General features: G+C 52.3%; 1 protein-coding gene across 1 annotated transcript in view; it reads left to right on the forward strand.

The window, feature by feature from the left end:
* The window catches only part of CACNA1B (calcium voltage-gated channel subunit alpha1 B), a 143,807-nt gene that overhangs the window by 116,872 nt on the left and 6,759 nt on the right, over window positions 1-20,176 (forward strand). Inside the window, exons 36-40 of the mRNA XM_032865594.1 lie at window positions 4,474-4,601; window positions 10,234-10,330; window positions 13,293-13,401; window positions 18,960-19,067; window positions 19,785-19,897. Of these exons, the coding sequence (XP_032721485.1) occupies window positions 4,474-4,601; window positions 10,234-10,330; window positions 13,293-13,401; window positions 18,960-19,067; window positions 19,785-19,897 (555 nt within the window). The remainder of the gene's footprint in view (window positions 1-4,473; window positions 4,602-10,233; window positions 10,331-13,292; window positions 13,402-18,959; window positions 19,068-19,784; window positions 19,898-20,176) is intronic.

Consider the following 20,176-nt stretch of genomic DNA (forward strand, 5'->3'; position numbering starts at 1 on the left):
AGGGCCTCAAGCCGGTATTTGTACATGCACGTTCGCAGCAGCATCATTCACAATGGCCTGGAGGCAGAAGCAACCAAAGTGCCCACCAGTGAGTGATTGGTTGTGACATGGACACACAAGGGAGTACAATTCGGCCTTAGGAAGAGAGGCTCTTCTGACCCATGCTACGGTATGGATGGCCTGTGAAGTCATGACGCTAAGAGAAAGAAACCAGCGGCAAAAGGAGAAGTAACGGCATGGTTTCAGCTGTCTGAGGTCCTTAGAGCAGGGAAGCTCGTAGAGACGGAGAGCAGGACAGCAGGCACCGGGGACTGGGGGAGGGGATGGGGATTAGTGTTTCGTGGGGGCAGAGTTTCTGCTGGGGAAGATGGAAGAGTTCTGGGGACAGGTGGTGGGGATGGTGCCCCTCAGCTGTGCACTTCAGAGTGATTAAATTGGTAAGCTCATTGCTTTGTATGTTTTACCAAATTCAGAAAATGGTCTTAAAGAAGAATTAACATAAATTCTATTCAAACTCTTTTTATTTTTAGAGGGGGGTGGGCAGATGGAGAGAGAGAGAATCCCAAGCAGACTCCATGCTGATTGCGGAGCCTGACGTGGAGCTTGATCTCATGACCCTGAGATCATGACCTGAGCTGAAACCAAGACTGGGATGCTTAACTGGCTGAGCCCCCCAAGGGCCCCTTGCGCAAACTCTTGCAAAAAGTAGAAGAAGAGAAACATCTAACAAATCCTATGATGCTGCCATTATGCTAATACCAAAAGCAGGAATGATGCCACAAGAAAGATAACTACAGACCCATGTCCGTGCTAAGTACACAGTAAGGATCCTGAACAAAATACTAGCACACCGGCTCCCACAGCATGTTAAGGGGTTAGACACGGTGATCAGGTGGGATTTATCCCAGGAGTGCATCTTTCATTTATCCCAGGAGGGTTGCATCTTCAACATACAGAGACTAACCAATGTGATGAGGGAAAAAACTCACATGATTATCTCAATAGATGCAGAAAAACACTTGACAAAATTCAACATCCTTTCATGACAGAAGCACTTAGCAGACTCAGAATAGACGGGAACTTCTGTAACATGATGAAGGGCATTTATGAAAACCTGCAGTTGACATTAAACTCAGTGACGAAGGACTACAGACTTTTCCTTCAAGTATCAGGAACTAGACAAGGATCCCCACTTCCTTATCACTTCTACTCAGCATTGTGCTGGAAGTCTTAGAGGAGTTAGGCAAGGAAAAGAAATAAAAAGCACCCAAATTGGAGAGGAAAAGGTAAAGCTATCTCTATTTGCCGATAATATGATGTTATATGTAGAACATCTTGAAGAACGCACACGCACACGCACGCGCACACACACACACATGCACGCACAGTGCTAGAACTAATAAATGAGTTAATCAAAGTCTCAGAGTATAAAATCAACACATAAAAGTCAATTATGTGTCCATGTACCAGCGATAAACAACCTGAAAAGGAAATTAAGGAAATAATTCCATTTCCAGTAGCATCCAAAGGGATAAAATACCTAGGAACAAATACCCTTGAAGATGAAAAGCTTAAGTTAAAGAAGACCTAATTAAGTGGAAAGACATGCAGGCCCATGGATCTGAAGACTTAATGTTGGTGAGGTGGTGATGGCCCCACAGAGTGAGCTCCAGATTCAGTGTGGACCCTGTCAGAGCTCCAGGGCCCTTTCTACAGGAATGGGAAAGCTGATCCTCAAATTCATATGGAATGGCAAGGAGCCCCAAATAACAAAAAAATCTTGAAAATTAAAGACCAAGTGAAAGAACCCATGTTTCCCTATTATAAAACTTACTATAAAGGTACCGTGAGTCAGAACAATGTGGCTGAAGAGACACTTCTCCAAAGAAGTCATACAGATGACCGACACATACATGAGAAGGTGCTCAGTGTCACTGTCATCAGGGAAATGCACATCGAGACAACAGCGACCCATTGCCTCGTACGTTTAAAATGGACTATCATGAAGAAGACAAGAGATGGCAGGTGTTGGCAAAGATGTGGAGAAAAGTGAACCCCTGTATGCGGTCAGTAGTAATGTAAATTGGTACAGTCACTATGGAAAACAGTATAGATGTTCCTCAAAAAATAAAAAATGGAGCTAAAACATGATCCAGCAATCCCACTTTTGGGTATACATCCGAATGGAAGGAGAACAGGATATTGAAGACAGATCTGCATGCCCACGTTCACTGCAGCATTACTCACGATAGACAAGACGTGGAAACAGCCTACGCGTTCAGCAGCGGATGAGTAGTTGAGGAAGACCTGGTGTGTCCACACACACATTCACGGTATTCAGCTATGGCAACGAAGGAAATCCTGTCATTTGTGACAGCGTGGATGCATCTTGAGGGCATTGTGCTAGGTGAAAATGGCCAGACAGAAAAAGGCAAACACTACATACATCACTTACCTGTGGAATTTTTTTTGGAAGCCAAACCATAGAAACAGAGAGTCGAAGAACTGTTGCCAGGGACTGGAGAGTTGGGGAAGTAGGGATAAGTTGCTGAAAGGGTGCACACTTTCAGCTCTAACATGAATAATGTCTGCGAATGTGAGGTAAAACATGGTGACTATAGCTGATAACACTGCATTGTATAACTGAAATTTTCTAGAGGGCAGAATGTAAATATTCTATCAAAAATATGTGATGGACTTGTTAGCTAGATGGCAGGGATGCTTTGACAACGTGTGTGTGTGTAGAGACTGGAATATGTACCGTAAGTATCTTGTAATTATGTCAGTAGTCACGTTTATCTCAGTAAGGCTGATGCGGGGATAGTAGGTATTGGTGTAAAGATAGACCATTGGAGTGGGACAGAGATTCCAGAAATAAATCCAAATATCTGTGGACAGTTGATTTTTGACTTAATGTTGGTGAGGTGGTGGTGGCCCCACAGAGTGAGCTCCAGATTCAGTGTGGACCCTGTCAGATTTCCAGGGCCCTTTCTACAGGAATGGGAAAGCTGCTCGGTGTGGCAAGAAAAGTTTCCCTGACACATCGCAAAGAGACAACCAGATGTCCACATGTGGGGGGGAAAAAAAGATGGACCCCTACCTCACCCCATATACAAAAACGAACCTAGAACTGGTAAAAGACCTAAATGTAAGAGCTAACACTACAAAACTCTCAGAAGAAGCATGGGGGCAGCTCTTGATCTCAGATTTGTCGAAGGATTCTTAGATTTGACGCCAAAATCACAAGCAACAAAAGAGAAAAATAAATTAGACTACTCAAAATTAAACTCTTGTGTGTGTCAAAGGGGATTATAAGACATGTGAAAATGCATTCTAAGGAATGGGAGAAAATATTTACTAATCGCATATTTTTAAGGGGATAATATCCAAAACACATAAAGAACTCTCAGAACTGCAAAAGACAAGGGTAAAAAAAAATGGGCAAAGAATCAGAATAGACATTTTTGGCCAGAAGGTATACAAAGTGGCCAACAAGCACATGAAGATATTCATTATCTTTGGACTAAATTAAGGAAACTTAAAACCACACACTTGCTTCACACTCACTGGAATGGCTACAATAATAATAATTTTTTTAATGGAAAATAACCAGCATTGTCAGGCACGTGGAGAAATTGTGACTCTTGTGCATTTCGGTAGGAATGTAAAATGCATCAACTTCTGTGGAAAACAGTTCAGCCCTCAGGTGGCAACAACCCAAATGTCCTTCTGTGGGTGGACAGAGAAGCAAACTGCTGTGTACCCCACGGGATGTTATTCAGCCTTAACACGCTGTGCGGTTCTGCGCCCAACGACTGGGTGAGCCTCATGGGAAGCAGAGAAGCTGGGCCCGGGAGGCCCTCGATGGCCCTGTGCTGAGGGACTCCTCTTGCATGAAACACTGCAAGGAGACAAGCCTGTGGGTGCCGAACAGACACTGTAAGGAAGGGGGACAAGTGAGCGGCTCCTTATGGCACAAGGCGTTTTCTGGGGTGATAAAGAATTTTTGAAACTCGAGGGGTGGTTGACCGATATGAGTAAGTAAAGCCACTGGGTTGTAAAATACTGGATGTATGTTCTGTGAATTTCAACTCAAAGGGGAAAAGAAGCCAAGCTTTTGGCCACCAGAGTCTAAACCCCTAACTCCAAAGTCGCTGCTTCCCTTGACAGCCAGCTGGGAGGGGATGATGGTGATGGGAGGTGGGGCAGCTTGGTGTGTGGATGGGGCTGGGGGGGGAGGGGGGGCTTGGGAGAGTTGGCGGGATCTAGCCCCAGGGCAGGGGCCTGCCGCAGGGGTGGTGGTGGTAGAGTGGAGGGTGGAGGCTGCGGGGGAAGCAGGGCTGGCTCCGGATGAGCTGGAGTGGCCTCTGCTGCTGGGATGGTTTCACGCAGACTTTGGCAGGAGGGGAAGGGCTAGAGTAGAGGGCAGGCTGAGGTCTCCTTATGTCACCCCTTCTCCTTCCTGTCCTGCAGATGTTGAACCTCTTTGTGGCCGTGATCATGGACAATTTTGAGTACCTTACACGGGACTCTTCCATCCTAGGGCCTCACCACCTGGACGAGTTCATCCGGGTCTGGGCTGAGTACGACCCGGCTGCGTGGTGAGTGGCCCCTGTGCTCCGTGGTCCTCAGGGTGGTCCATGCCACGGAGCTCAGAACAAGGCTGGGGGGCTTCAGACCTGTGTCACGTGAGGTCTGTCCCTCAGTTCTCGGTGGGGCCCACGTAGGGTGGTGCTAGGTCCCCCTCTGGGTGGCACGCTCCTTCTCATGCCCACAGTGCTTTCACACAGCTCCCTGGACGGAGAAAAGCTCTAGTAGATCTTCAGCCCGGCCCTTAGCAGCTTCTGAGGGGTCTGTGAGGCTCAGGGCACTTGTGGAAGGGGAGCATATGGTTTCCTCGAAGGTCTGTCACGTGAGGGGCGTGGAGGGCTCAAGGAAGAGGGTGTGGACACAGCGGGAAGGCCTTCCCTTGGGGCCTCACCATCCTCATGAAGCTTGGAGGCCTTCATGGCACAAATGACATTCTTCTTGCCCACGGGCTCAGACCTCTCCCTCTCTGCCATCACCCTTGGGAACAGGAGCCAACACGCACCTGTGTCCCCAGCCCAGGCTGCGAATAGCAGACGCTCGGTGAACTTTTACTGACATCGAAGGAGCTACCAGGAAGGGTCTAGTATGTTGGAGACCCTCTGGTCCTGGGGGGTAAGGTTACTGTGTTGCATCAGGTGAGGGGTGGTTCGTTTCCAGACAGCAAGGGTGTTGTGAGGGGACTGGCTGGGGCTAAACCGTTGTTCCATGGTCTGTGTGAGAGTCCCGCACACGGGGACTGCTCTTACCCTCGGGGCCCGCGGAGCAGCACGGACTCACCATCTGCCCGTCTGTCTGTTCCTTCATCCGTCGCTCTCTCACTGGCTTATGCACTCATTCACGTTCTCAAGCAGGTTCTTGAGTAGTTATTCAGGGCGCACTCTCTCCAAGGCCACCAGGACGTGGAGGGGCCAAGAGCCCTGGCTGCTGGGGAAGGCATGGGCCTGCTCCCCGTCTCGGTCATGGTGAGCGCCCAGCAGACGCAAGTGTGAACGAGCAGGAGTGCATCCCTCCCACGCTTGGAGGCAAGGGGAAGCCTGGGAAGACGGGGTGTGGCCACTCCCACGTCCTCTCTCCATGGCTCCCCGGCCTGCCTGTGCCCCCTCACGCAGCTCTGGGTGTGGTCACCCCCTGTGTGGTAGAGGCCTGGGGGAGATGGTCAGTGTCGTCGTGGTGAGGACCCTACAGCCTACAGATGGCCCGAGCTTCTACCTGTGTTTCCCTCAACGGAAACTCAGCGAGGGGATCAGGTGCTCTGACCCCAGGGCCCGGAAGGCCTGGGGGCTTGGCAGGGCTCCCTCAGCCTCCTTTCCTGCAGCCTTCCTGGAGCCCCTACCGCATCCAAGGAAGGTCCAGAGGATGCTGCGGGAGACCCTTCCCAGGCCGGCGTGCCCTGAGACCACGGGCAGCGCCCGCAACCCTCGGGCATCGCTGTGCCCGTAGTGTTTCTGGGTGTTCTCCATTGTGAATCTTTTGCCATTTTCACACATTGCCGAGTGAGCGTAGCTGTTACTTAACATTTCATGGTGTAGGTGACTGTTTCCATGGCCTTGGGGAGTCTTGCCACTGTGCTGATGCGCCACCAGGCTGGGCCTGCCATGCCCAGTCTCATTCTGGGGGCAGGTGGGGGTTCTCTGGTCAGGTCAGAGGGCAGGGGAGACTCCAAGTGAGGCTCTTCCCAGGAGGGGCATCTGGACCATGGGGTTGACCATGCTGTTTGTGGGCACAGTGTTTCTGGAAGTTGTGTTCCAGGGAAACGGAGATACTGTGGGTTGTGACTTGGACATATGTCCACGTGGGCAGGACAAACGCAGGTCGGTGCAAGCCTGTGAGAGGGGAGGACTTCTCCCAAACCTTTATGAACTGCAGACCCAGGACTTCCCCTAGTCCAGCCGCAGGTGGAGCAGAATTAGGACAGACAGGAAATGGACCAGGGCTGTACTGTGGTTTTGTGATGGCTCAGACTTCCTGAAATCCAGAGTTCTGAAAACGGGGCCTTTGGAAGGCAGAGGCCAGTGGGAATGTGGTCAAGAAAGTCTGTGGAAGAGTAGACAGCAGATAGAAGCCTCGTGCCAGAGGTGGCCTCTGTGAAACAGCACACAAGCCCGTGGTCCGAAGTCACACGGACGTGACCCAACAGCTGACTCTCAGACTTGCTGCTCCCACACGTGCCTGGGGCTGAAAACAGAGCTTGCCTCCAGATGGCAGGGGGACAGGGGAAGGCCCAGCAGAGGCCACTAAGCAGACCGAGTCCTGGGCACAGGAGCAAGGAGAATGCTTTGAGCCCTTCCTAGCCTGCATGGTAGACCTTATGTCCCAGGTGGTCACTCTGCTGTCTCCTGGTTCTTGGAGAGACTTAAAAAACAGCAGAACTTTGTGAAATTTCCACGCTTTCATATGCGTGTGTGTGTGTGTGTATGTGTGTGTGTTTGTACCTGTGTGGCTCTGGGAGTGTGTGCACAGTGCATATGTGCAGGGGTGTTTTTGTGTGGGTACGTGTACAGGTCTGTACACAAGTGGCATGCATATGCGCACGCGTACAGCAGACATATACGTGTGCACGTGCGCACGTGGTTGTGTGTACATGTACGGGTACGCACACATGTGACTGCAGACATTTGAGTGCAGTGATGTTTATGTGCTCCTGTGTGTGCTCGTGTGCATGTGTGCATGAACGCCTGTGTGTGTGTGAGTGTACAAGGCATGCGTGCTCGTGTGTGTACACGCGTGTGGACGCAGGTATGCGTGGGCATGCATGCTGTGGGGAGATGAAAAAGGCATGGGGTTGTTGCTTTCTGGTGCCGCCCTTCCCCATCTTCGTGTTGCTTCACTTTGTGGTGGTGTGGACCCTCGAAAGGAGAATCACGTCCTATCTGTGCGCCGTCTGTCTGCTCGTCTTTGTGCTCATCCATCTGCCCGTCACCATTCCGGAGCATCCGCCGTGTGCTGGGGGCCGGGGGTGTGTAGGCGAAGCAGGCTCGGTGTTCTCAGGACGCTGGGTGCAGCAGCACTGGGGGGAGATCAGGGGAGCTGTAGTGGGAGCCCGGCTGTTTGGGGAGGGAGAGACCCCATCTGCCTGGTGAGTCAGAGGAGGTGGCATTTGAGCCAGACTGGAAGGGGCAGGGTGGATGAAGCTCCGGAGAAGCGGGTGGGGTAGGGCTGAAGGGAAGGGGATCTGATTGTGTCTGATGGAGAAGAGAACACATCGCAAAGGGGCTGGAAGGGTGGCTGGGACAGGCGGAGAAGGTCTCGAACTTCAGGACAGACCGTAGCTTTGACTTAATAGACAGCGAGGACAGTGTTTGAGTCGGGACGACGGTCTTGTTCCCCCACTTTCCATCTGGTGCCCTCTGAGGGGTTTGATGGTGGAAGAGAGAAGGGCCAAAGAACAGGCTGGGCATTGGGTTGGGTGATTACTGGGGCTGGGGGCTTCACCATGCTTCCAGACCCTTTGTTATGGAAGGGTCCAGTGAGGTTAGCAAGCAACTTGGGTGAGGCAGAATGGGGCTTCCTCTTTCTTCCCTTTTTTCCAGAAGTTTGGATCTGATTGGACAGGAAAGAGAAACATATGTTGGCTGGGGTGCCAACCCTGGGACAAGGGGGTTCTTAGCTGGACCAGTAAATTCCAGGAGATTCGGGAGGTGGGGACCGTCAGGAGAGCCAGGCATGGGGTCTCAGGCACTCGGGGAGCACGAGTAGGAGCTGCCGGAGAGGGTCGGGGAGCAGGGCCCAGGGAGAGATGGACCAGTGGTTCCAGTGTGTGCACGGTGGGGGCTGGGGGCCGGGTCGGCCGTGTTCTGTGTGGTGTGTCTCCCGCCTGCCTCGGGCTCAGACATTGTCTTGGGGCTGCCACGCTTCCTGGGGCTGTCAGAGCCCCAGGGTTCCCTGCAGGGAGCTGCCTGTCCAGCCGCGGGGCTCCTCTTCCTGCCGCAGGCTGGGTGGGTGGGCGGGACGGGCTCAGCTGCCTTGGTTGCCGTAACCTGTGACATTTCCTTTCCAGTTGCCGGATTCATTATAAGGATATGTACAGTTTGTTGCGTTGTATTACGCCACCCGTTGGCTTAGGGAAGAGCTGCCCTCGTAGGTTGGCCTACAAGGTTTGCGACTTCAGAGCCTCCATCCCACATACTCTCCCCTGCCCGAAATGCAGACACAGCACACACTCCCTGCCTGGTTTGGGAATGACGACACCTCACCTCTCTTTCCTCCTGCCCTGCCCTGCCCGCACTCCAACCTCCTGGACGCTTCGGTCCCCCATCTGATCTCCTGACCCCTCCAGCTGGCCGGGGAGAGGCAGCCTTCTGAGGCAGTGCACACGGAGCTTTCTGGCTGGGCCTTGAGGGCAGGGGTCGGCTGCTGGGTGGGAGCTGGGTGGGCCAGGCCCTGCCTGTGCCCAAGGAAGCAGCTGTCTCACCTGGCTTTGCCTCCAGGCTCTCAAGGGTGGGCTGATGGTCAGACAGGCTGGAGGCCAAGGGCCCCAGAGGAGGAGAGCATGGGCACAAGCAGACCAGGAGCAGCTGCCCCTCCCAGTCCGAAGAGCCCAACAACCCGGGGGTTTCTGGTCCCTGAGGGAGGCGAGGGCGGAGGCAGTGGAGGCCCAAGGATGGGCTCTCCTACTTCCCCTCTGGATCGATCCACTCAGCCAAGCCTGGGCACCCTGGGAGGAGGGCCAGGCCCTGGGGCAGTTGTTCCTGCCAGGAAAAAGCTGTCCCTTTTCTGTCCTGGGAGGCCTGCACCTGACCATGTCTCTGGGACCCCAAGCAGGTCCCATAGGCAGGTGTCCCTGGCGGTGGAGTTGAGGCTGCAGGCCTGGTGGCCTGTCTACCTCTGGAAGACACAGTCAGCAGCCCCAGACACCTCCCTGGATCTGGAGCCGGGTCCCGTCCGTTGGCCCCAGCCCTGCTCCTGGCGTGCTGTCAGGAGGGGGCAAGAGTGGCTCCAAGCCACGTCCGACCCCAGCTGCCCACCGCGCCCCCCCTCACCTGCCCCCGCAGTCTCCCATTTCCTGCCCAGCCCTGACTCCCAGCAGCAGCCCTGCCCTGGGCAGCCTCGGGCGTCTCTGGGCTTGGAGCAGGACTCACCCGTCCAGTTTGTCTCGAGAGCCTGTGGGCTCCTTGCAGAACAACATGGCTCCCGCTCTAGTTTTCTGGCCTGTTTTAGATTCTTCTCCACTTTTTAGCCTCCAGGCTAACTTGGAAGCAAATTGAGCATTAAGGAACGCTGACGTTTCTGCCGTGGTTCTCGGGCTGGCCTCCTGGGTCAGGCACCAGCTCTCCCGGCATGGTGAAACAGCTCTTTTCCAATTTGGCATTATCTGTGGTTTCTAAAAGTGTAAAATCTGAAGTTGATAACCCAAAGCCGCCCCGATGCAGCCCTTCCTCATCCCTCCATGTTCATTAGCTCAGATGTCACCTCTGCCCGCTGCCCTGCGTGGGGCTGGAGTGTGGAGGTGAGGCTGGGAGGGGCAAGGAGGGGATCGAGTCGAGCAAAAAAGTCCCTCATTTTGCGTATTTTGACTTTCGGCATGTAATCTGACGCTGGTTAACTGGATCTGTTTTCTTGTCTGCTTCCTCCCCCCCTCCCCTCCTGCTGCACCCCTTCCTGTGGACCCCACCCTGCCTCTGCCTCTCTGGGCCGGGTCTCCAGTGGGCGCATCAGTTACAATGACATGTTTGAGATGCTGAAACACATGTCCCCACCCCTGGGGCTGGGGAAGAAATGCCCTGCTCGAGTTGCATACAAGGTAGACCCCGACCCTGCACCCCGAGGCTGGCTGTGCTGGGGATGGCCTCCGGTCTCCTCTGGGGGCTTATCCGTCTGTCTGTCTGCCGCTCTGCTGTCTCACTGTTTCTTCCTTTTCTCTGCTCCAACCACGTCCTCTACCTTCCCAGACAGAGGGACACGGATACCACGATGGTGTCTCTGCAGCCGCCCCTTGTTCCCGCGGGTCTGCCCACCCTGAGAGGCTCAGGAAGACAGAGGCGGAGCCCTCCCCCTGCCTTTCTTCCCTTTCCTTCTCTTTCCTGGAAATGACGGGACAGACCACCTTCTTGACAGAAGCTGCTTTTGTTCTGGGCCCAGGATGGCACTCAGCTTCTCTGTCCCATAAGCGCCTGATGAAGGTGGAGGTATCCAGCCCTTCGGGTCTGACCCTGGGGTGATAGGGCTCTGCAGGGCCTCTGGCACTTAGGAGGAGCCCACGCCCAGCTCCACACGTGCAGAACTTCCCGGGGTCTGGGCTGCCGTCAGCCTGGGGAGGAAGCATCCCCACAGTGGGAAGGAGGCACTGTGGCATTAAGAAGGAAAAGGGTGCCAAGGAGAGGCGTCCTGCTGTCATTCCTGGGGCTTCAGAGGGCTGCTACAGGGTAAGAGAGCCTCAGGGGCTCAGGTGGTCCCAAGCCCCCTCCCTCCAATGCCCAGGAGGCTGAGCTGCAATGAGGGGTAAACTGAGGGACACCTCCTGGCATCCCTCTTAAGGAGGTGAGCAGGTCACATTGCCCAGCCCACAGCCTGCTCCCATCTGCCCATGTGTCCTCAGCCACCCCCCTTTGGTGTATAGGCACCTTCCATCCGTCAAGCAACCCCCCCCCCACCGGCCGCCCAGCACTGAGAGCCCTCTTGCAGCTCCTGCTGCTCCCAGAAAACAGAGCCAGCCTGAGTCCTCCGGCTCAGCCAGCATGTGTCTGGAGGCTCCCTGCCCCCGCCCTCTCTCTGAGCAAGCCTCCCAGCAGAGCTCTCACCTCTCTGGTTCTGTCCACGCTGTCTATGCTCCATACCTGGGCCTGTCTCTGTCCCCTGGCTCAGACAGCCTTTGGAAGCTAAGCAGTTGTCCTTCAAACCGTCGGCGGACGCCTCTGCTCTCTTCCTCAGCCCTCCCCTGCCTGGCCTGCACGTTGTGCCTGCCTGGAGGCCTGCATGTGTGGCCATAGCTTTGTTCCCAAGAAGGAGAGTTCTGTCCAAAATGGTACCTGGGGTTGGGCTGGGCATGCAGGGCCCCGATGGGCTAGCCTTTTGAGCCCCTCCCCAGCTGTGCTGGCCGGTTCCAAGGTGCTGGTCACGAAGAGACTAGGGGCGGCTGCAGGCTGGGTGGGAATGGAGGGGCGTAGAGAGCAGGAGACAGGCAGAGTGCTGTGACCAGGAGGGTCTCAGCCCAGGGCAGAGATGCCTCTCTGTTTGCCCTAGCCTTGTCCTGCTGCCGCTTCCTGAGATCCTGGCCCTTCTAGGGCCTGGTCAGGCAGAGGAGAACCTCTGGTGAAGGTGCCTTGGACAGAGCTCTCTTCTCTTGGTGATCACCTGCTCGCCCCTCCATGCTGGTGCCCAACTCCCTGACCCCTGGAGAGGAGTCCCTCTGCTTCTCCTTCTGTCATCGGTGCCGGTCTACAGGGACACCGTGCTCTGGAAAGCCCGTTTTCCTGGTGTGCGTCACACAGGTTATGTGTGTGGTCCTGGGACCACGAGTGGGTGTGCCAGGTGGGTCTTTGCCAGCATTCAGCGGGGCAGAGTCTGGGCTCATGTCTCCAACCACTCAACCTCTATTAGATTGAGGATTGGATTTAGGGCCGAGACACTAGGGGCAGGGCTGAAGGCCCTCCCAAAAGGGGCTGTTGTGTCATAGGGTACGGGCTTGGCAGAGGACAGGCAGAGCCCAGGGAGGGACCCTGCGTCCCCGTCTCTAGCTCTTGTCTTGTGGCAAAGGACAAGAGACTGCTGGGAGGAGACAGGTGGGTCACAGTTCCCCTAGGGCTCCAGCTGACTAGCTAGGTGACCTGCCATGCTGAGGCCATTCCAGACACACTAGGGACAGTTTTCTTCCTAGACATCACATAAGTTCTCAGAGCCTTTGGCTCCAGGTAGCTGTTGGCTATTCCTGGAGGTCTGTGGGATGGACACACGTCTGTCTCCCACGGTTCTGTCCTTGAAAAATGAGGAGAGGAGAGGGGCGGTTCACCTGATGGGGAAACAGGGAGCACAGCAGCAGGACGCCGCCCCCAGTCTGGTCCGGAGTACTTTTACTCCTGTGCAGTCATCTTGAGCCTCTCCCGACGAGCCTTCACGTTGGCTCTGTGCAGTCCCATCGGCTCTGGGTCCTTCTGACTGGACGGTGCTAGCTGCCTCTTCCAGGTCCCCTGGCTGGGTGGTGAGAGACGAAGCCTACCTGGGTGGAGGGAGGCCTCACTGGGAGCTGGAGCTCAGGGCTGTGCTCATGGCTAACCTGCCCTTTGTCCAGGGCTCCGGGCTGCCGGTGGAACGGATGACACTGGGCAGAGCAGTGAGGACGGGGGTCTTCCCGCCCATCTGTGGGCCATCCCAGGGCACCCCAGCTTCAGTTCTGCAGCCCAGACCCCTCCCTCTTGAGCCCAGGCCACATGCCCCTTACTCCAGCCTCGGGCAGGGGTCCTTCCACCTGAGCACGTGCCTGTTCTTTCAGAGGGACCCAGCCTTCTGACTTGGTGCGATGCGACAGTCTTTACCTGGATGTCCGTTTGTCTGCGGCTAGGTGAAGCCTCAGCTCCGGTGAGGGTGGGGGTCCAAGGGTGAGTGTGAATGCTGGCAAAACTCCCAGCCACCCAACTTTGCTTGGGCCTGGGCACCTGCAGAAGCTACCCCCAGGAGAAGCCCAGCCTCTAGGGGCCTCTAGCACCTTGTAGTCCCATGGTGGAGGGACCCTGGTAAGCCTGTCCCTGACCTGCTCCCCTTGTCCCTAGCGCCTGGTTCGCATGAACATGCCCATCTCCAACGAGGACATGACTGTCCACTTCACGTCCACGCTGATGGCCCTCATCCGGACCGCACTGGAGATCAAGCTGGCTCCAGGTGAGCAAGCAGCATCTGGGGAAGGCACCGAGCCGGAGCCTGGCAGTCTCACTCCAGAGCCGCCCCCAGGGGGGTGTGCAGGGAAGAGGGGTGAGGAGGCCTGTCTGGAGGGGACCGAGGACAGGTGCCCATGGCGCCTCTGTCGGGCACCAACCTTGTCATCTGACAACCGCCCTGGGGCATTGTGAATGATCCCATTTTCATGGGAGGGAGCTGAGGTGCGGTGAGGGTAATCGGCCTGTCCAGGTTACCCAGAGCTAGAGCATGTGGAGGCAGCACCCTTCCAGGGCGGAGAGTCTGTGTGCCTGCGGTCCACTCCCTGAAGTGAGCCCAGTCCCTGGCAGGTCCTCTCCTGAGCTGACAGGACCGCATTGCCTGTGGCAAATCTAGGAGAGAACAAACCTCCAGTGTGTCCTCCCCACCTGCAGCCTCCTGTGACGCCTGCTGTACTTTCAGAGGAGATTAGAGCCACCAGAGGGGATCGGCCCTGTCCCTGCCCCCACACCGCCCTCCAGGCTGCATTCGTGACCTTGAGCTCAGCCATTTTGTTTATAGCGGATGAGTCAAGGCCAGTCCCGTACCCCACCACCCCTTGCACTCTAGGTCCCATTCTCATCATCTACCCAAATATGTCACGCCAGAAATTCTGCACCGCGCTTCTTGTCCTGTCACTTGTTTCCTCCCTATTGGAGTCTTTGTATCAACATATAGACGCGCTGTGTTCTCTCCCATCTTTAAAAGGTTTTCTGCTCCCTCCATCAGCTTCCCTATGTTTATTCTTCCTTGCAGCCGGCTTCTTGAGAGACTGGTCTGCGGGGTCTCTCTGGTCTCTCCCGATCACCCCGCAGGCGGGTCTGCACGGCCGTGCTGCGGGAGCCGTGCTCGCTGAGCTGCTCAGTGACCTTATCTTCCCTGTCCGCAGCTCAGCCTTTCCTCGGCTGTCACCTCCTTTTTGAATCCCTTTGGTGTTTCTTGTTGTGTTTTCTCATGTCTCCCGCTCTCCGGATGTCACTGTGCCCCTCAGACGCTCTGCCCCCTTGGTCCTTCCACCTATTCTCATGGCTCTAAGTACTGGGAATTCCTACTTCGTGTTTGAAGTCCAGGCCTCTTCCTGAACCCCAGACCTGCATTCTCATGTGAGGAGCTACGTGAGAAAAGTTATTTACTGTCCCCACTTGGAAGCCCAGGAAGCATTCCAAAATTCACTTGCCCAGACTTGATCACCACGTGTTCCCCGTGGTCGTTCCCATCTCCATCAGTGGAAACTCTCTTCTTCCAGTCGGTCACTCAAGCCAAAGGCTTTGGAGTCATTCTTACCTCCTTTTTTTTTTTTTTTCCATCCTTGCCCCAGTTTTGACCTATATCTGATCCCTTGTCATATCTCCTGACTCTACCTTCAATATCTACAGAGTATGATCACTTCTCTGCCCTCTCCCACTGCCAGCTCCTGTCCAAGCCACTGCCTCTGGGTCTTGGCTAGATTGTTGCCGTAGCTTCCAGCTGGTCTGCCTCTGCTCTTGTCTACCTTCAACATAACAGCAAGGATGATCATGTTGGAAACCAAACCAATAAAATTAATAAACCTCTGGCTAGACTAATCAAGAAAAAAGGGAGGCAAAAATAACCAATATAAGGAATGAAAGAACACCACTATAGGTCCTGCTGCCATTAAATGGATAACAAGGAAATTTTATGAACAACTCTCTGTCAGTAACTTAAATGAAATGGGAAAATTCTTTGACACCAACTACCAAGCTCATTCAGGCATGGATAACCTGAGTGGGTTAAAAAAAAGGAAGAGATAATCTGAGTAGCACTATATTTAGTAAAGAAATTAAATTATAGTTAAAAGAATTCCAACAAGAAAATCCATGGCCCCGTTAGCTCCATAGGTGAAGTCGGCCAAACATTTAAGGAGGAAATAATACCTGTTCTATATAAACTCTTCCAGAAAATAGAAAAAAAGAGCATATTTTTCAACTTACCGTATGATGCTAACATTACTCTGACACCAAGAAGAGAAAAAGACATTATAAGAAAAGAAAATTATAGATCACTATCCCACATGACTGTAGGCACAAAAATATTCAACACAGTTTTCTCAGACTGAATCTGGATATATATATTTCTATTTACTTGATGACAAAAGTAGGGTTTATCCCAAGAATGCAAGTTGAGTTCAAGTTTAAAAATCAATCAATATAATTTACCATATCAAAGAAGTGGAACTATATGATCATCTCAGTAGATGCAGAAAAAGCATTTCACAAAAATTAAGTATCTTACTCATGATTTTAAAAATTCTGCATAGCGTACTAACGAAGGAAGCCCCTTCAATCTGACCAAGGATATCTGTGAAAAACCTTCAGCGAATGACACGCTTAACAAAGAAAGACTTTCCCCCTAAGATCAAAAACAAAGGAAGGATGTCTACTGTCATCATTCCTGTTCAACATCTTACTTTAGGACCTAGCCATTGTAATAAGTTAAGAAAAAGAAATAGGAAGCATACCACTTGGAAAGGAAGAAATAAAGCCGTCCATATTTACAACTGGCATGATTATCTACGGAGAAAATCTGAAAGGCTCTAAGAAAAGGTGAGTAAAATGGAGGCATCTATAAAACAAGGAATGCCAGCGATGGCTGGGAGCCACCAACATCTGGGAACAGGCAAGGAAGAATTCTTCACTAGAGCATATGGAGGAGGCACCGTCATGCTGACACCTTGATTTTGAGCTTCTGGCCTCCAGAACTGAGATAACAAATTTCTATTGTTTTAAGCCATTAAAAGAAGTTACTAAAACAACACACAAGTATAGCAAGGCTACAGGATACAAGGTCAATGTGCAAGAAGCAAATGTATTTCTACATATTAGCAATTAATTGAAATGGGGAAAAGTTCCATTAAAATCGCACCAAAACCATGAAATACATCTGTGTTGCTGGATAACTCTACAATGTATATATGTGAGATTTTTATGCTGCCAATTTCAAAGCACTGGCTGAAAGAATCAAAGAAGACCTAACTGAATCAAGCACTGCATCGTCTTCCTGCACCGGAAGACTCCGTGTCGCCATGATGTCAGCTCTTCCCACACCGATCAATAGAATAAATGTTAACACAACCAAAATCCCAAGATGTTTTTAGGTAGAAATGTACAAGTGAATTCTAAAATGTTTGTAGAAAAGCAAAAGAACTTGAGAAACAATTCTGAAAAAAGAACAAAGCTGGAAAACTTACTCCACATGAATCGGAGACTACCTATAAAGCAAGTCAGTTGCAGAGACATGGGTCAGTGGAACACAAAGGAGACTCACACTTACACAGCCAATGGGCTTTTGATGAAGTTGTAAAGGCAATTAATGGAGAAAGGATAATTTTTTCAACAAATGGTACTGGAATAATTTAGACAGCTATATCCCCCCAAAAGGGAAACATCTTGACCTTTACTATCTTCGTCTGCTTGGGCTGCCAATAACAAAATACCATAAGTGAGTGGCTTAAACACAGAAATTTATTCCTCACAGTCTAGAGGCTGGAAGTCCGAATCAAGGAGCCGGGAAGGTAGGGTTCATCCCCAGGCCTTTTCTCCGGGTTTGTAGGGTGGTCACCTTCTCACCATGTGCTCACATGGTCTTTCCTTGAGTGGGTACAGAGAGTGAACGAATTTTCTGGTGTCTCTTCCCATAAGGACACTAACTCTGTAGGTCAGGCGCCCCCCTTCTGACCTCATTTCACCTAATTACCTCCTTCTCAGCCTTATACAGTCCCAGTGAGAGTTCCGGTTTCAACAGGTGACTGGGGGTAGCGCACAATGCGGCCCATAGCACATACCTTTCACCTCCTACCAAAATTAACTTGAAAATGATCATAGACATAATGTAAAATGTGAAATTATAAAACCTCTAGAAGGAAACACAGGAGAGAAATTTTGGCAATTTTGAGTTTGGGAAAGATTTTTTAAGACAAAAAGCATGAGCCATCAAAAAAAAAAAAACCGATAAATTGAACTTCATCAACGTAAAAAACTTTTGCTTTACATTTAAGAAAATGAAAAGACAAGCTAAAGCAATGGTTAAAATATTTTTGAAACATATATCTGATATAGGATCAGTTCCCAGAATAGGTAAAGGTCTCCCACAACTCAGTAATAAGAAAATAGACAACCTGATAAAAATGGACAAAGGGTTTCAACAGACATGTCACCGAGATATATATATGGAAGGCAAGTAAACAGCTACAGAGACGCTCAGTATCTTTAGTCATTAGAGAAATCCAAAATGAAGCCACAATAAGGTAACATTACATGGTTATTAATATGTTTAAAATCTTTTTAAAGGGGCAGTATTAAGTCCTGGTGAGAATGCATAATATGGAATTCTTGTCACCCTTGTTTGGCAGTTCCTTATGGTTTGGCTCAGCCATCCCACTCCTAAGTGGGAAGAAAAGAAAACATACATCTTTACAAAACCATAGATGCAGAGGTTCACAGCTTTATTTCATAATCACCTCCAAATGTAAGCAACTCAAGTGTTTACAACTGGTGAATGGATAAGCAAATTGTGGTCTGCCCATACAGTAAGATAGTCCTCAGCTATCAAAAGAAACACACTACCGACACGTTTGCCAACACAGATGAGTCTCAAATGCACTGGGCTGAGTGGGGAAGTCCCCCAAAACCAAGACACCCTGTGATGTTATTTGTGTGGCATTCTGGAGAAGGCCACATAAACCGGACAAAAAACACACGGGGAGGGGGAGGGAGGGGAGGGGAGGAGAAGGCCAAGGGTCAGTTACGGAGGGAGCGTGGAGGGGCTTTGGCTTTGGTCCCACGTCTCGATTGTGGGGGTGGATACGTGGCTTCATGGGTTTATCGCAGTTCACAGAACGGGATAACTGAAAAGGGTGAGTGTCACTGTATGCACACCACACTAACCCTGATGCTAAAAAAAGATAAATCCGTATTTTATCCCTCTGCTGCTTCCCATCTCAGCATCTGCTTCTTGCAACGCCCAACCCCCATGCCCTGCTCAGTGAGCCTTGCTGTCCTGGCTCATTGTGTGACACACCCTGGTCCCTTTCTGCCTTCACGGTCGTGCACACACAACTTTCCTGACCACCCTGTCCAACACGGCAGGCCTCCTGGTATTTCTCATCCCTCCTACTGGGCTGCTTCTGTACCCAACACCCTAGATTTTTAACTTACTGCCACTTTATTAAGCCACGTCATGCCACAAAGGCAGCTGCTTTTGTCCCCTCACCTAGAACAGTACCTGGCATGGGTGGGTGTTCACTGGATAGTTTTGAAGGGCTGGACTGCCACCGTGACCTTCTCCACTCCCAGGGCCCATGCACGCAGGCCTCTGTCTCCAGACAGGAGCCCATTGGGGCGCTCTGATGGCCACCGTGGCCATGCTTCTTCCTGCTCCGCCCTCTCTCCTAGCACTGTCCTTGCCCCATTTCCCTCTACACCACACCTCTCCCTGCCTACTCCCCAAGGGGGATATGGGACGGCTGCTGACATCTCTCTTCCCCTCCACACCCTGTCCCGCCCCAGCCGGCACCAAGCAGCACCAGTGTGATGCCGAGTTGAGGAAGGAGATCTCCTCTGTGTGGGCCAATCTGCCCCAGAAGACACTGGATTTACTGGTGCCACCCCATAAACGTAAGTGAGGGAAAGAAACTCCCCTTGTTTGGGGCGCCTGGGTGGCTCAGTGGGTTAAAGCCTCTGCCTTCAGCTCAGGTCATGATCTCAGGGTCCTGGGATGGAACCCCACATCGGGCTCTCTGCTCAGCGGGGAGCCTGCTTCTTCCTCCCCCTCTCTCTGCCTGCCTCTGCCTACTTGTGATCTCTCTCTGTCAAATAAATAAATAAAATCTTAAAAAAAAAAACAAAAAACAACTCCCCTTGTTCACCCCCTTCTGTGTCCTACCCAGAGGCAGTGCCAGGACCCCTGGGCCAGGGTGACCTCATTGATAGTCTAGACTTAGATTCCACCTGCGGGGAAATGGTCTTACGAGTGGGAGGGGATTACCTGGGCTTTATTCTGTTGGCCACAGTCCCCCCACATTCCTGGTGGGGGGTGTACTTAAAAAGATCCAGAGAACAGCAGGGAGACTCCTGTTAGAGAAGAAGGGCTTAAAGATTAAACTCCACATCCACTTCACTGGGAGGAGATGCGGGGCCCTGTGGAGAGTCAATACAGCTCCTGGGAGCCTGTGCCCAGTGTCCAAAGACACCATGTGGGGACCGCGCAACTTTGGCCAAGCCCTGTGCCCTTTGCTGAGCGCGTACGGGGTTCCTCATGGTGGGGGCTCTTCCCTTTCCCACCCCACCCCACCTTCCTCCGCCACACGCCATCCTCTGTTTTCTCCCCTCCAGCCGATGAGATGACTGTGGGAAAAGTGTACGCAGCTCTGATGATATTCGACTTCTACAAGCAGAACAAGACCACCAGAGACCAGATTCACCAGGCAACAGGAGGCCTGTCCCAGGTACTGGGTTTCAGGGTTCCCAAGAAGTAACCCTCAGGCTCTGACACCCGTTAGCTGTTTCGACAGCAGAGGGAACGCACATCCTCCTGGGGATTGAACGGCAGGAAAAGGAGGAGGAGGGCTCCCAACTGTGGCTTCACCTCTCTGCCCCCAAAGTCAGAGACTCCGTGCAGCCTTTCTGCTTTCCAGTGGCTGGTCTCTTGCTGGTCCTGGGGTCCCCTGACTTGGAGAGCCAGTGTTCGGGAGCAGTAGATAAGGGGCTGGGAACATGTTCCCTGG

This window comes from Lontra canadensis, unplaced genomic scaffold (assembly GCF_010015895.1).
Source record: "Lontra canadensis isolate GAN:19392208 unplaced genomic scaffold, GSC_riverotter_1.0 scaffold30, whole genome shotgun sequence".
In the NCBI taxonomy this organism is placed as follows: domain Eukaryota; kingdom Metazoa; phylum Chordata; class Mammalia; order Carnivora; family Mustelidae; genus Lontra; species Lontra canadensis.